The sequence below is a fragment of the Ictalurus furcatus genome, chromosome 25 (genome assembly GCF_023375685.1).
Source record: "Ictalurus furcatus strain D&B chromosome 25, Billie_1.0, whole genome shotgun sequence".
NCBI lineage: Eukaryota > Metazoa > Chordata > Actinopteri > Siluriformes > Ictaluridae > Ictalurus > Ictalurus furcatus.
In genome coordinates, this window is record NC_071279.1 from 18,022,205 (window position 1) to 18,035,620 (window position 13,416).

Here is a 13,416-nt window from a genome sequence, read left to right on the forward strand (position 1 = left end):
TAAAAACCATTCTACTTTTAGCTACTAAAGCTAAATAAATAACGCACTAAACAGTATGACGGTTGGTTGCGTCACGTGTTTAACGTGGCGTACTAGCTCTGTACGCTCAAGCAGAGGCACGGCGATCTCCGCTCCTTCCTTCTACGCTTTGTTTTTCTTCCTGCCATCTCTATGTTTAACGAGCAGTCGTAGATGACCGGGTTGACCCACAGTTATACGTTATTTTTTTGTGGGACTGCGTACCGTGTGCATCCGTTCTTTCAGTTCCCCGCTCCCCCGATCGGGCCAAGGAATCGTTCGGAGAAAATGATGACGCTTTTTCATTTCATTTGTTTATTTGTAAATTACGTAACCACATTAAATACAAACCGCTGAAGCTTTTATTTCCACAGCACCACGGAGGCAACGTCACGTTTTTAAAAAGAAAAAAAGCCACCGAGTACATTTTGACTGGTCAAGGACAGCAGAAAGCGTTCAGGTCCTCGCCGCAGAACTGAGGCCCTACAAACTGAAGGCCTCTGCTTTAGGTTTCAGTAAGACTGGTGCATTTTATTTTTCCCCCAGCATGGATTTTAATTACAGTGTTTTTACACACCAGGTTCCTGTGTACAGCCCAGATAACAACAGCAACAACAGCGTCATCTCTTAACAAAAACAAAAAGCCTACAGGTGGTGGTGTGCGCTCGCTGGAGCTCCTCTCGGCGCTGGTGCAGGCAGCTTGTGGAAATGCTGGATGGCTCGGGCAACTCTCTCAGGGCAGATGTTGTACACCGGGTGAGTCGGCGCCTGGATACAAAAGGAACGGTGATGAAGAGCACGTGTCACGTCTAATATACCCGATCAGCCAAGTTTCACGTGTCGTGTCTGATGTTTACACGCCGTAACGTCACAGCAGGTTTTGTATTTCACAACGCCACGTGGTGAGATCTGAAGCATGAAATGTTCACATTTTGTACTGTTCCTTCTTCACCTTCATTCTACCTAAACAAAATCATGCTGCTTTGGTAAAATCTACGTTTTCTGAAAGCCACCCTCCCCCCCTTTATGTTTTGATGCGGAATTACATCATCGTCCGTATGAGTTTCGGCATCCTGTACAAAATGGCCGCCCTGGTTACGTTCCAGCTCTAGCGCAAAAACGAAAGAAAAACAAATGTTACACGCCGAGACCATCTTGGCTGATCGACTGTGATTGTTCAGTGATTCGGATTAGCATCATCTAATTATTATTATTATTATACCACGGTCGGTCTGAATACTCGATTCTGATTGGCCGGAAGGTGCGCGATCAAACCGTATACTGCGCAAGTAGTTCCGGTCAGTTTAATCACCGTCCTAAATTTCTGCACTGTTTATAAACATCCGTAAGCACGGTAACAGTTACACTCACAGCTTCATTATTAGTGCACAGACGCAGGTAATTCACACACACACACACACTCTCACGTTCATTCAAATAAGTGTACTCTTACGGCCCTACTTTATCTGTGTGTGATTTCGAGCGTGTGGGATTCTGGATCTAACGACCCGTGTATAAAATAACGAACCCAAAATTATCCCTTATTCTCATCCTTTCAGTCGAATTCTGCGCCGCAGACACGGACGACAGCTTTAACTCGTCAGTGCCGTCACGTGACCGCGGTATCGGCGGGATCCATAATCCACGGCTAGGTGTGTGTTACACCGTTTTAATACACTCCGCTTCGAGTCGCTGCTTCTTTACCTCCACGTCACCGACTAAAACGGTGTAACGCACACCTGGCCGTATGTGGATTATCCCTCACGTGTTCCTCTGTAAAATAAATATATACATACTGTAGGATTCTTTATTACAATACATGACATCATGACCATTAGCCAAATGCACTAATTAAACACTCTCAGTCAAGACAACGATAACGTTCACCATCAGGTCGCTGATGAGCTACGGCGTTTCAGTATTCTCTCACCAGTCTGTTCTCAGCTCTGCCGACGACCAGCTGGTGGTGGAGATCTTTGTTCCCGAAGTGCTGTGCTATCGAGAGACCGCTCAAACAGTAGCACGTGTGGTAAAAATCCCGGGACCTGGAAACACAATACATCGTGTGTGAAATATCATCATCATCATCATCAGGGAATAGCTCTAGTTCTAATGAATAATGAATGAACGTTTATTCGTCAGGTTTAAATCGTTTCACCTCCCCAACGAATGAAACATCTTTTTGTAAAAGTGTACTGAGCTTCGACCGAGTCAGCTAACTGGCTAACGTTAGCCTTGGGTTATTATGTGATTTTTACTAATCACGCTCTGTGTTCGTGTGTTTAACTCGAGACAGAAACTCTTGTGAACGTGATTAAAATGACTCAGGTTCAGATATTACACTTGGTCCAAAAGCGACGTGTTGATTTACCGTACTAAGTAAGGAATAAAACACTCAGGGTGGTGCTGTTACAGGAAATAAATCAGTGACAGCACGGTGCCATGAAGATGACTATTTCACTATAACATCACGTCCTGAAGTGTTTTATTCCTTTTATCCCGCAGCAACCTGCCGACAGGTCCTCTTTTTTTTTTTGGTAATCATCAAGTAACGTCATGGCGTACTTTTTATCGGTTTGTAGTTGCCGAACGTCCATGAAACAAGTTCTCACTTACGTTACCGCAACTACAAATAAACAAACGAAACAAACAATCGTGAAGCGTCAACTCCTCTGTCCTGGAGCCTTAAACGCTTTAAAAAAAAACAAAAAACTTCGCCATATACAACGATTACTGTTGCTATAGAAACGACAACATAGTAGAACGAGTGCGTTAATATAGACCTGTGATTTGCAGCTGCGCTACTGACAGAGCTAGTGTTATATCGGCGAATTCTGACCAATCAGAATTCAACAGCGCTGTGGTATGATGATGATGATGATAAACTCATTAAATCATTATGAGTCAATAATAATGTTTAACACTCATTAAGACAGTGTATCTATTCTAGACTCAGAGCTATAAAACAGGTGAAACACACCCGTGTGTGTGTGTGTGTGTGTGAAACTGGAGCCGTACTCACTTGCCCGGTTTGTCCAGCAGGCCTCCTCCAGGGTTCTGGCAGCAGAGCAGGATGTATTCCTGTAGCGCTTGCTGCTCGAACATCCAACTGCTCACGCTCAGCGTCTCGTCTCCTACAAACGGCATCACAGCACGTTTACGCTCACACAGGTACCTGCTCACCATCACGACTCAACACACACACACACAGCACTGTTACACAGCTCTTACCCTCTTAGCTCCAATAAAATGAGGGAGAGAACGAGAGAGAGACAGACAGAAAGTCAGAGATACAGACAAATGGAGAGAGAGAGAGAGAGAGAGAATACAAACAGACTAGATAGAAGACAAACTAAATTACATCCAGTTACATGCTTCAGTTAATCCCCCCCCGCTAGGAAATTTTAGGAGCGCCAATAATTCCGACATGTGGCTCAGTTGAACTATTCTTCATCCGAGATTCATGCGGCCGGTTTGTAGGATTTATACGGAGTGATTCTCGTTAACCAGCAGGTTTTTTTTTTTTTTTATCAATCCAAACAGGGTCAAGGTCACAGCAAGGTCAAATGCGTGAAAGACTTGTTGGTGGCGGAGGCATCCCTGTCGACTCCGTTTGCCCCGTTTATTTTATTATAAATAATAAATCCATTATACACTCAACTAATACCAACTGTAATTTTATTTAGTGGCTACACTTAAAGGGCAGATTTCTCATTTGTGTGTCTCTCTTTTTAAAAAAAAAAACAATACCCGTCTTTACCGAGGGTGCCAATAATTCTAGAGCTGAGTGTATAAATATTGCCCGTGACAACCTTAGAAACGCTGGATGTTGAGTGAAAGTGGTACGGTAGGAGCAACTTGATGAGGCGGAGATGATACAGAAGAGTCTTACCGTCTTTAAAGAGCGCTCTGTGGAGCAGCGGCAGCAGGCCTGCCTGCCAGAACGAGTAACAGCCGTCCACCAGCTTGTTACAGCGACCCTGAAAACCGCCCTCGTAACGCATCTGCCTGCTCGTGACCCAGCGCTATAGATCACACACACACACACACACAGGAATAGAACGTCTGTTACGTCTGTACATACTGTATGTTTAGTCATTTAACACACATCATCGATATGGTGAGGTCTTCCTGTAAGGACACAGTTATTTAGCATTCATGGGAGGAGTCTCCAGTACCGCTTTGTGGTTTCTCTGTAACATTACAACTTCGAGGAATGGATTTAAAAAAAAAAAAAAAAGGTGATTCGTGTTGATTTAAAGACTCGAGGTTGTTTTAGTCATTAAAACCGAAAGATGGAGAGATCGACACTTCCTGTACGCTGTGGTTATTAAACCCAGGAGCTGATATCAGACCCTTCTCTCCTCCATACTTCCTGAAGTGCTACAAACAGCGTGAGCCGTGACACGGACTGGCTTTTCGCCCAGTAATTCATCGGCCCGTGTTATTCTGAGCAGAGCTGCGGTCTAGAGCGCTATCGGGTTAGGAGTTTATCGGGCTTTCACACTCGTCGCCAGTACGAGGTCTTGGAGAGCTCTCTGTTCGGTTACTGATCTGTTTGCATGGTGAGTGAGTTATAGAGAGACGACAAGGCATGCTGGGTAATAACGAGGGGGAGGGCACTCACTAATAAGGCCTTGAGGTCCAGCATGTGTTCCTTTCCCAGGATGACCAGAGCTGCCATGCCACAGAAGGTGTAGCCACCGTGAGCCTCCAGACCAGGCATCCCTCCCAAACCACCTTCCCAATTCTGACAGCTGGTGGGGGGGGGATAAACAAACACACACACACACACACACACACACTATTCAAGCTTTACCTGGGTTTTCTACTCATGCAGCTCAGTCTGAGTCCAAGGCGTCAAATCTATTCTTTTTCTCCATCATTCACTACTTTCACTTTGTAAAAAGTGAGAAATTTGGCTTTAAGAACAACAACATGAAAGAAAGTCAAGAACATACACAGATCTGAGAGGAGAATGCTCATCCTGTCTCCATTATTCATTCTAAAATGGGGTCGTAGTCTGATACGTTTTGTTTTAGTGATGTTTATCTGAGTCTGATACGTTTTGTTTGAGTCTGATTTTGTTTTAACGATATGGTTTGTCTGAGTCTGATACGTTCGAGTTAGCTCATTTTTTTCTGTTGGAGTTTGTTTGGTCCGAGTGTGTTACTTTTTTCTGTTCGAGCGATGCGTTTTGCCCGAGTCTGATATATTTTATCTGATTTAGCAGAATTTTTTCTATTGGAGATTTTGTCCGAGTCTGATACGTTTTATGTTCGAGTACTGGGTTTCGTCCGAGTCTGATACGTTTTGTCTGTATGACTGATATGTTTCGTCTGTCGTTTGTCCGATTCCTTTTCTGTTATGTTTTATCCGAGTCTGTTTAGTTAAAGTCGGACCTCACGTCGCGTACCTGTGAAAGTCCCAAAAACGAGACGTTCTTATCGTCGGTTACGTCGTCATGTCGGGATGTAGACGATGATCATGTTCACTCACGGACAAGATGTGACCAATAAGACAGCAGTGTGTTTTAAAAAGCAGCTGAAGAGATACCTGAGGATCCAGTTGTGTGTTCCCTCGAACAGTTTGGGGGTCAGGATGTTAGTGAGAGAGGCCACTGACGCCGCGCAGTACGCACTCCTGTAGAACAGCAGCACTCATTTACATTCATATCAGCTCTTAAGTTAGGCGAATGTCTGTTTGAATCCGGCCCTGGGGAATACGCCATCGTCATGACAACATAACCACGAAACCAAGGCAGAGAAGCTCACCTGACGTCCACCTCCCCACCCACATGCATGACAAAGGAGCCATCTGGCTGTTTCACCGTGAACAGGAAGTCCAGGAGCGTCTCTCTGGTGGGGGGAGGGGAGAGGAGTGGTGTTATACCATGGCTGTGAGTGAGATCTGTGTTTTAAAGCGCCGGTGTGGAAGGTACGCACCTGTTTATGACGCTGTAGGCCTCCTCCGTTCCCAGAATGCATAGGGCATTTACGGCGGCGTATGTGGGTGCCAGGTGAGCGTGCTGCCCCGGACCTCCTGCGAAACCCCCTTTCGGGCTCTGGCACCGCGCCAGGAACTGGCACACACTGCGAGATAAGCGTGCGAGTGTTATTACACGTCATATCAAACACAAAGTCTACAGCCTTCTAACTCTATACACGAGGGGTGTATAAACGACTACATACGGACATGACGGATTCTGTGACCTCGAGCGCTTTTTATTACGTCGACACGTACAGTACGTGGAACCCGGGTGACTATAAACCCAAGGAACCTTCCTTGCTTAGGAATATTAAAAGCAGCCTAGTGGGAAGTGTCGCGTTGTTATAACACGATAATCCACACGAAACATCCCCTGTCCAGACCGTGCAAGTTCCATATTAGGACAAAAACCTAATCTGGACAAATTACGAGCAGAATAAAGGCATCTTGCTCATACTACTCATTAAAATTCGCTGCATCCGCTAAAACAGCCTACGGAATTTCTGGACAAAAGGAGCCTCTGTGGCTGAGAGGCGTAACATGTGCCTGAGCTCACACCGCCACCAAAACCTTTCTGTGTGCCGTTTCTCCGAGCGAATTGAAAGGTCAGGGTTCAGCGCAGGCCCTGATCTCCTCCACCCCCACGCCGGGAGTCCTGGGTGTCCGCGGGGATGGTGGAGGGGCTGGGTGATGTTCTGTACTCACTCTGATGCTACAGAAGCAGGCACGGGTTCCTCCAGAAGCTCCAGACTGTGCAGGATCCAGTAACACAGCCAAGGCCGACTGGCATCCAAACACTGAGAGCAGCAGACAATACAGTGAGCCAACAGTCTTTACTACCACACACACACACACACACTAGACATGTTGTTTAACATGCAGTTACTCATGCATAAGCCCAAAATGATTCAATATGTCTTTGCTAACGTCTAAAAACGTAAAAGGAACTCAAATCACTCAAAAGAACGTGTTAATTAAGGCGCAGTCGACGACATTAATTGGCGAGTGTGGTTAGTGTTAGCGAACATCTCGTCCCGAGTGGTGCAGCACGAGCTAATCTGCCTGAACGCTAACTCTGGGGCTAACACGGTCATCAAGTTCACGGTCCGCGATTACATTTCGTAGTAAAGTGACCGAGCTCCGAGGACGTTTAGGCCGGACGAAGGCAGGCGTAGGATGCACAAGGTGACAGGAACTCTTTTAAAACAAACGCTCGTTATAGGGATAATTATAATACGGAGGAAAAGTTGAAGAAAAGCCAAAATGTTTTCGGTCCGGTGAGGACGAGCTGTTACGCCACGTTCGAGACCAATCACACTGTAGAACATGATCATCGGCGTCACTGGAGCATATGCTAAGCCGAGCAGACAGTACCGATTAACAATAACAAGGCGGAACTGGATAGAGAGAGAAACAACAACAAACGCAAAAAACGAGTATTAATAATTCATTTTGCCTATGGGGACGAACTGGGAAAAAAAAAAAACCCCAGACAACATTTATGTCCATTTAAAACCGTCTTTATCTAGATCAGTAACTGGCTTTTTTTTCCTGCCCAAAAGGCCACTGCTTACCTCATAGGCATCCGAGAGATGGCGTAAACCTTTCTTCAGATATTGGTAGTGTTGTTCTCGTAGTAACGTTGGCCTAAAAAACAGAGCGGAACAGATCGATCACACCAGTTTACTCACCTGTCTCCTATAACACTCTCTCTAAATGAAGACGGTTCAGACTTCAAAGTCGATATGAATTGATCCATTTCAAGGTCAAGGGCCTAGGGTTAGGGTTAGATCGGCTAAAAGATTTACCTGCTAAAATGCTGTTAAAGTGAACCGAGAGCCAGCGTCTCAAGTCTAGAGACTGGTCTAAAGTCTGAGGTCTAGTCTGGTTTAAAATCTGAAGTATGGTGTAAAGTCTGGTCCAAAGGCAGGTCTGAGGTCTGTTCTGAAGTCTAATCTAGAGACTGGTCTGAGGTCTGGTCTGGTTTAAAATCTAAAGTGTGGTCTAAAGGCAGGTCTGAAGTCTGATCTAGAGACTGGTCTGCAATCTGAGGTCTGGTCTGACCTAAAGTCTGGTCTAGTCTAAAATCTAAAGTGTTTTGGTATAGGGATTGGTCTGGTCTCAAGTCTGGGGTCTGAGATTTGTTCTGAAGTACGGCTTAAGGTCTGGTCTAAACACTAATCTGAAGTTTGAGCTGCAATCTTATATGGTCTAAAGTCTGGTCTGATGTTTGTCCTGGTCTATAGTCTGAAGTCTGATCTGATGTTTGTCCTGGTCTAAACTCTGAAGCCTTATCTAAAGCCTGGTTTAGAGTGGATTTATTTCCACAACCTCGTTAACAAAAACTAGCAGCAGGTTCTGAACCTCACACGCTCTTCTGCCACACTGAACCCACCCTGGTTCCACGGAGACCCGAGTGTTCGTCAGCGTTGGTCCTAGAGTTGCTTCTGCTGCTTCTCTAATTGTAACTAAGCTTCTCTGTACTACATGTGAGCCACCTATCATTAAGTCCCGAGCTCAAATCTGCTGCTTCCCACTGAGCCACGGCAAACCCAGTAATTATAACGGAGTATCAAGCGGCTCTACACCACGCAGGGGTACGAACAGCCCTGATATGCACACCCGCTCACCGCTAAAGCCTCTAATCTGCACAATAAACACAACCTAACAGCAGGAACAAACACTCGGATTCTCACCGCAAGCCGTAGAGCCCCAGATAAAATGTCTCTCGTCCGAAAGCGAGATTAGAAGATTAAGGAAGAGGTGTGGGTTTCACATCATAAGTTAATAAGAGTGGAAAAAAAAACAAAAACGCAGCTAGTCGTGTCAAAGCGAAACCGCAAAGAAGCGTAAACTCCTCTCTCCCGAAGAGATCAGAAAACTTTACAGCTTTACCACTGCCCGTTACAAAGCACTGACGCTGGAGACTCCTTCCAGCACTGATGCTTACGTATCACGTTTTGGCGGATGATCGAGATTCGCTTACTGATCGAACAATCTTTGGTGCTTGGACCCCTCGAACTCATTCATTCACGCAGCCACTTCCTCCAGCGCCTGACTAAACTGGATTTATTTATTTATTTAAAATACATCGATCTCAAAATGAATCCAGATGATGATGATGATTTGTATGGTGTCATGAAGAGCTTTCATCCATGACTTTAATAATGACTTACAGATCTAGAAGCATGTCCCGATGTCAACAACAGATTCTTTTTTTTTTTCCACCGGAACAAACGTGTGCCAGACGTTCACAGAAGAATCTGCTAACACGAACAAAATGTTTAGCATCACGAAGATGGCACGAGGACAGTCGGTACAAACCGCATGACTCACGGCACAACCGTTTCTGACATGAAACATACGAGGTAGTTGGCATGGCAACCTCCCAACTTTAAGTTGATTCGGAAGTGGGGTTGAGAAATATGTATGGTTTATAAATAATAAATGAATGGCACGTGATGATGATGTGTGTGTGTGTGTGTGTGTGTGTGTCACAGATACAAGCAGTCACCCGGTTCACACTCGACTTGTTTACACCCACGAGATTTAACACTTAATGGAAAGTTGAACAGAACACAGAGTTCTTAAATAAACTCACTGCATCACGCTACACAGATACAGAGTTTAACTGTAATGACTCCGGGAATGAAGAGTAATAACCAAGCGTGGAAATGTTATCTTCAGCACAGAAGAAGAGGTTTTTACGGTTTGCGGGTTTCACCATTACGTGACTTGTAGAATATTCCAGAAATTCCATATTGGCAAATGCGTGAGACACCTTTATCTTATAATATCTCATAACGCAAGGGTTCTTCACCTTTATCAAGACTCCGTTTTAAGGGTCCGGTCTTCTTTCGACGCCGTACACGAGCCACAGAACGGCAGGCACCAGTAAGGCTGGGTTTGTTGGTGTAGTCGGATTTCACGTAATGTCTTCAGAAGCCCATTTTACAACAAAACCACCAAGATCTGCACACGTTGAAGAGCGGAGCGCTCATTTCTGTGCTTTCTAGCACTGGTTTAGCAAAATATAGCATCCAGAGTAGATAGTGGACTTAACCGTTACTGATAAACAAGTCGGGCTCCGAAAACCCATTAATCGACCGATAGATTCTAAACCTGATACTGAATGAAAATATAAACACTCAAAGTAAAATATTGCTGCAAAAAAAAAACACTTCAAACAACATGACAAAATTAGTCAGTGATTTTTTATTTCGCCTCTAGAGGCCGCTCTCGTACCGTATAAGGACAGCGGACGCTTCTCAGCCGCTCCTGCAACCGGGAAAAACCATCGGTGTGGATTTTTGTTGATAATCAATAGTTCTTAGCAAAATATATATATAAATAAATCGTTTAGAGGTTGACCTCTAATTCAGATTACTGTAAATATTATAAACATACATTATTACTGTATGCTCTGAGGAAGTTTGGACTCCAGAGCGCTCGCTGCAGGCTGAAATATCGCCCGTGTGCTGTTTAGATAATCGTCATCTATCCGGTTTGGGCGATTCCCTCCTGGGAAGTTCGTATTTACGAGTTGGGAAGACATAATTATGAGGTCAGGTGCGTTCGAGTCATGTCGGTGTACCTTCTCTTAATTAACTACAAAAAAATACTGCAAGGTTTTTTTTAACTCCTTCTAGAAAGCGAAGAATGTGCATCAGGCGGGTTTTGCGTTTTTAATCCATTTATGAAGCGATCGTATTTTGTGCAGGCAGTTGCTTTTTTATTTACAATAAAACAAGCTAAACGCATAATAACAGAAATCAGCTTCTGAGACGAGTAAGCAAATTTACGAGTAAAACAAATTTACCGTCAACTACAGACGCCGCATCCAGCGATTCCACCATGTTTTCTTACCGGCACGCCCACAACGCGAAATAAATCCAGAGTTTCCATGCTCGTAATTACGACTTTGCCGTGGCGTTCATGTGCGTTCAACTCGGAAATACGATCTTCCCGACATGACTCGGACTAGGGCTGTGCGATTAACCGAACTTTCTATTTCAATTTCGATCATGGCCTCCGACGATGATGAAAACAAAATAATTGAGATAAAACGGTTATTGTACCACGTTCCGTTCCGCAATGTTCTCGTTTTTTGTTCTCTTTTTAAAAACCGAGCGCAGTTTTTCTTTACAGCGGTGCGGTGTTTAATAATCATGATCTCAATATTGACCAAAATAATCGCGATTATGATTGTTGCCATAATCGAGCAGCCCTAACTTGAACGCACCGTTAGTCCCTAAAGCCTCTGGTATACTTCGTTTTTAAAGCGTACGCGAGCGTATGCGCACAGTCGTATGCATAGCCTCTCAAAGTATACTCCATCTGACGTGTACGCTTACACAGGCGGGCGATGACGACTTGCGCTACCCCTCCTGGCCTACAAGAGTCAGTACAGAGCAGTAAAGAAGGTCTTTTGGGGTCACAACAACACGAAGAACAATGCTTGGGCCATCTCTCACCACGATTAGCACCCGTATGCAAATCCTTATACTCTTTACGGCTAGAATTATACAAACGCGGGTACTTTCTAACCTGCACTTGTTTCCGTCTCTTCTGACTACCTTGAGGATCCACGGCCCTGGGATACTGCTGCCACCTTGTGGAAGACCTAATAGTGCAAAAGCGTCCTGCATAGCTGTTCCTAGCTTATGTGTAAAACAGTGAAGTATACTTTCTGCTTAAGGGTTAGGTGGGCTGGACGTTTGACTTATTCCCGCCCATGTTCATGGAACTCCGCCTCCAGGCTCTACAGGGCGTGTCTATAAGGAGGCGCATCCAAACATAAACAAGTTTTCCGAACAGGTTTTCTCAGTGAAGTAATATACTTTTACTAAAGCCAGGTCTTTTTCTTTAAAAAAAAAAAACAACAACAACAACACATGCTCTATATATCTCCCATGTTATTTGTACAAATAAGGAATAAAAAAAAATCTACTATTGCACCTTTAATACTTTTATATACAGTATTCGTGTGTGCATGTCAGCACAATTACTCTAAAGCCCTGCCAGGAGGCTATTTATAGCCATTTTAAATACATGTTTTGTTAAAAACCACTCACTGGAGTTATGTATTTTAGCTCGGAGAAGGTTGGAGATTACTCACTGGGGTGAAGGGTGGATTTGCTGGTAAACACTGAGCACCTCTTTAATGCTGCGTTCAACTTTCCTCTGCACAAAGAGATTAAAAACACAGAAAACAAACACATGATTTTCGCGAAATTACACAGTTCGTTTATTTATCTCGAGCTAGTTAGTTTATAAGCCGTTGAAACTCTTAAAGAAAAATAATAAATAAATAAATAAATAAATAAATAAATAAATAAACTACCTAGCTAACTCGTTTGACCACCGGAAGTGACGTAACTCGCTACATGCACATGCTTAGCGCTGCTGGTTACGACACAAAAGCAGCGAGTTAACGATTACTAGTCTAACGTTTCTCCACTGTTGCTAATGGCAACCGCTAGTCCTGAGTTAGCTACCAGCGCGTGACATGTCTCTCACCTGCTCTGCAGAGGTCACGGTCTGCAAACCGTCATCTTTAAACTCCTCCAGATGATGGGAGATGCTCAAACACCGCAAAGACTCCATTTTAGCACAGTAATAATAATAAAATTAATTATACCAATAACAATAAATTACAAACGACTCCGCGGACTAGCTGTTAAGCTAGCAAAGTTTTTTTGTGATTTCTGCCGTCAGGGTTTTCCGTCTTTCCTTTAGCTCAGATCTTAACCCCATACACAGGGCTCACTTCCGGGATATAATACATTGAAGATCCGCGTGAAATTCGCGTCACTCTAAAGCACCCACAGATTAAACCGGGTATTATATTTCCCCACACTCGTATTCCGACAAACCCCGCCCACCTCTCGATCCCGAGCGCTTAATGGCTATTTGTGAGTGCCTGTTACAGCGTTAACCAATTGTCTCGTGGGATGTCAGGATATTAGCCAATCATAACGCGGGAAACGAACTTTATCATAATGCGCGTGGGAAAGAAATAAACACACGTATAGGGTTTGAGCCTACTGAATTTTACCGACTACGGCAAGCCGGAAAGGACTGTTTTTTTAGAAAAAAAACGCACATTCACAGTGTAGAAAGTAAATCCTTTTATTTTTCTTAAACTTTTATTTAACGAAAAAAAAAATCAACAATATGTGAGTTACAAATCATCAAAGTAGGCATACATTTTAAAATAATGATACTGAATATTATTATTAAATGATTCAAATTTAATTTATTCATAATATTTAAATAAGGTCTAAATCTCAATGCCTTTTAAAGCAAACAAAAAAAACAGATTTTTTTTTTTTTTAAAAATAGAATTTACACTGAAGAATATAATCGTTAAAGTAAAAGAGAAAAATTCACAATAAATTTCACAACGTC

At 43.7% G+C, this 13,416-nt stretch overlaps 1 protein-coding gene across 1 annotated transcript; it reads right to left on the reverse strand.

Moving 5' to 3' along the window:
* Positions 1-316: 316 nt before the first annotated feature.
* fntb (farnesyltransferase, CAAX box, beta) lies at positions 317-13,041 on the reverse strand. The gene is made up of 12 exons (XM_053613738.1): positions 12,526-13,041; positions 12,125-12,189; positions 7,581-7,653; positions 6,712-6,803; positions 5,964-6,110; positions 5,793-5,876; positions 5,575-5,661; positions 4,646-4,775; positions 3,911-4,043; positions 3,041-3,152; positions 1,949-2,063; positions 317-786 (listed from the first exon to the last, which is right to left on the reverse strand). The coding sequence occupies exons 1-12, from the start codon at positions 12,610-12,612 to the stop codon at positions 664-666; spliced, it is 1,248 nt and encodes a 415-aa protein (XP_053469713.1). The 5' UTR covers positions 12,613-13,041; the 3' UTR covers positions 317-663.
* Between the last annotated feature and the right edge of the window lie 375 nt (positions 13,042-13,416).

Coding starts and splice junctions, on each gene's coding strand:
- fntb (XM_053613738.1), bottom strand. CDS start 12,612: ATGGAGTCTTTGCGGTGTTTGAGCATCTCCCATCATCTGGAGGAGTTT. Junction 4,776..5,574: donor ACACACAACTGGATCCTCAG/GTATCTCTTCAG, acceptor CCCCCCCACCAG/CTGTCAGAATTGGGAAGGTG. Junction 4,044..4,645: donor TGGACCTCAAGGCCTTATTA/GTGAGTGCCCTC, acceptor TGTGATCTATAG/CGCTGGGTCACGAGCAGGCA.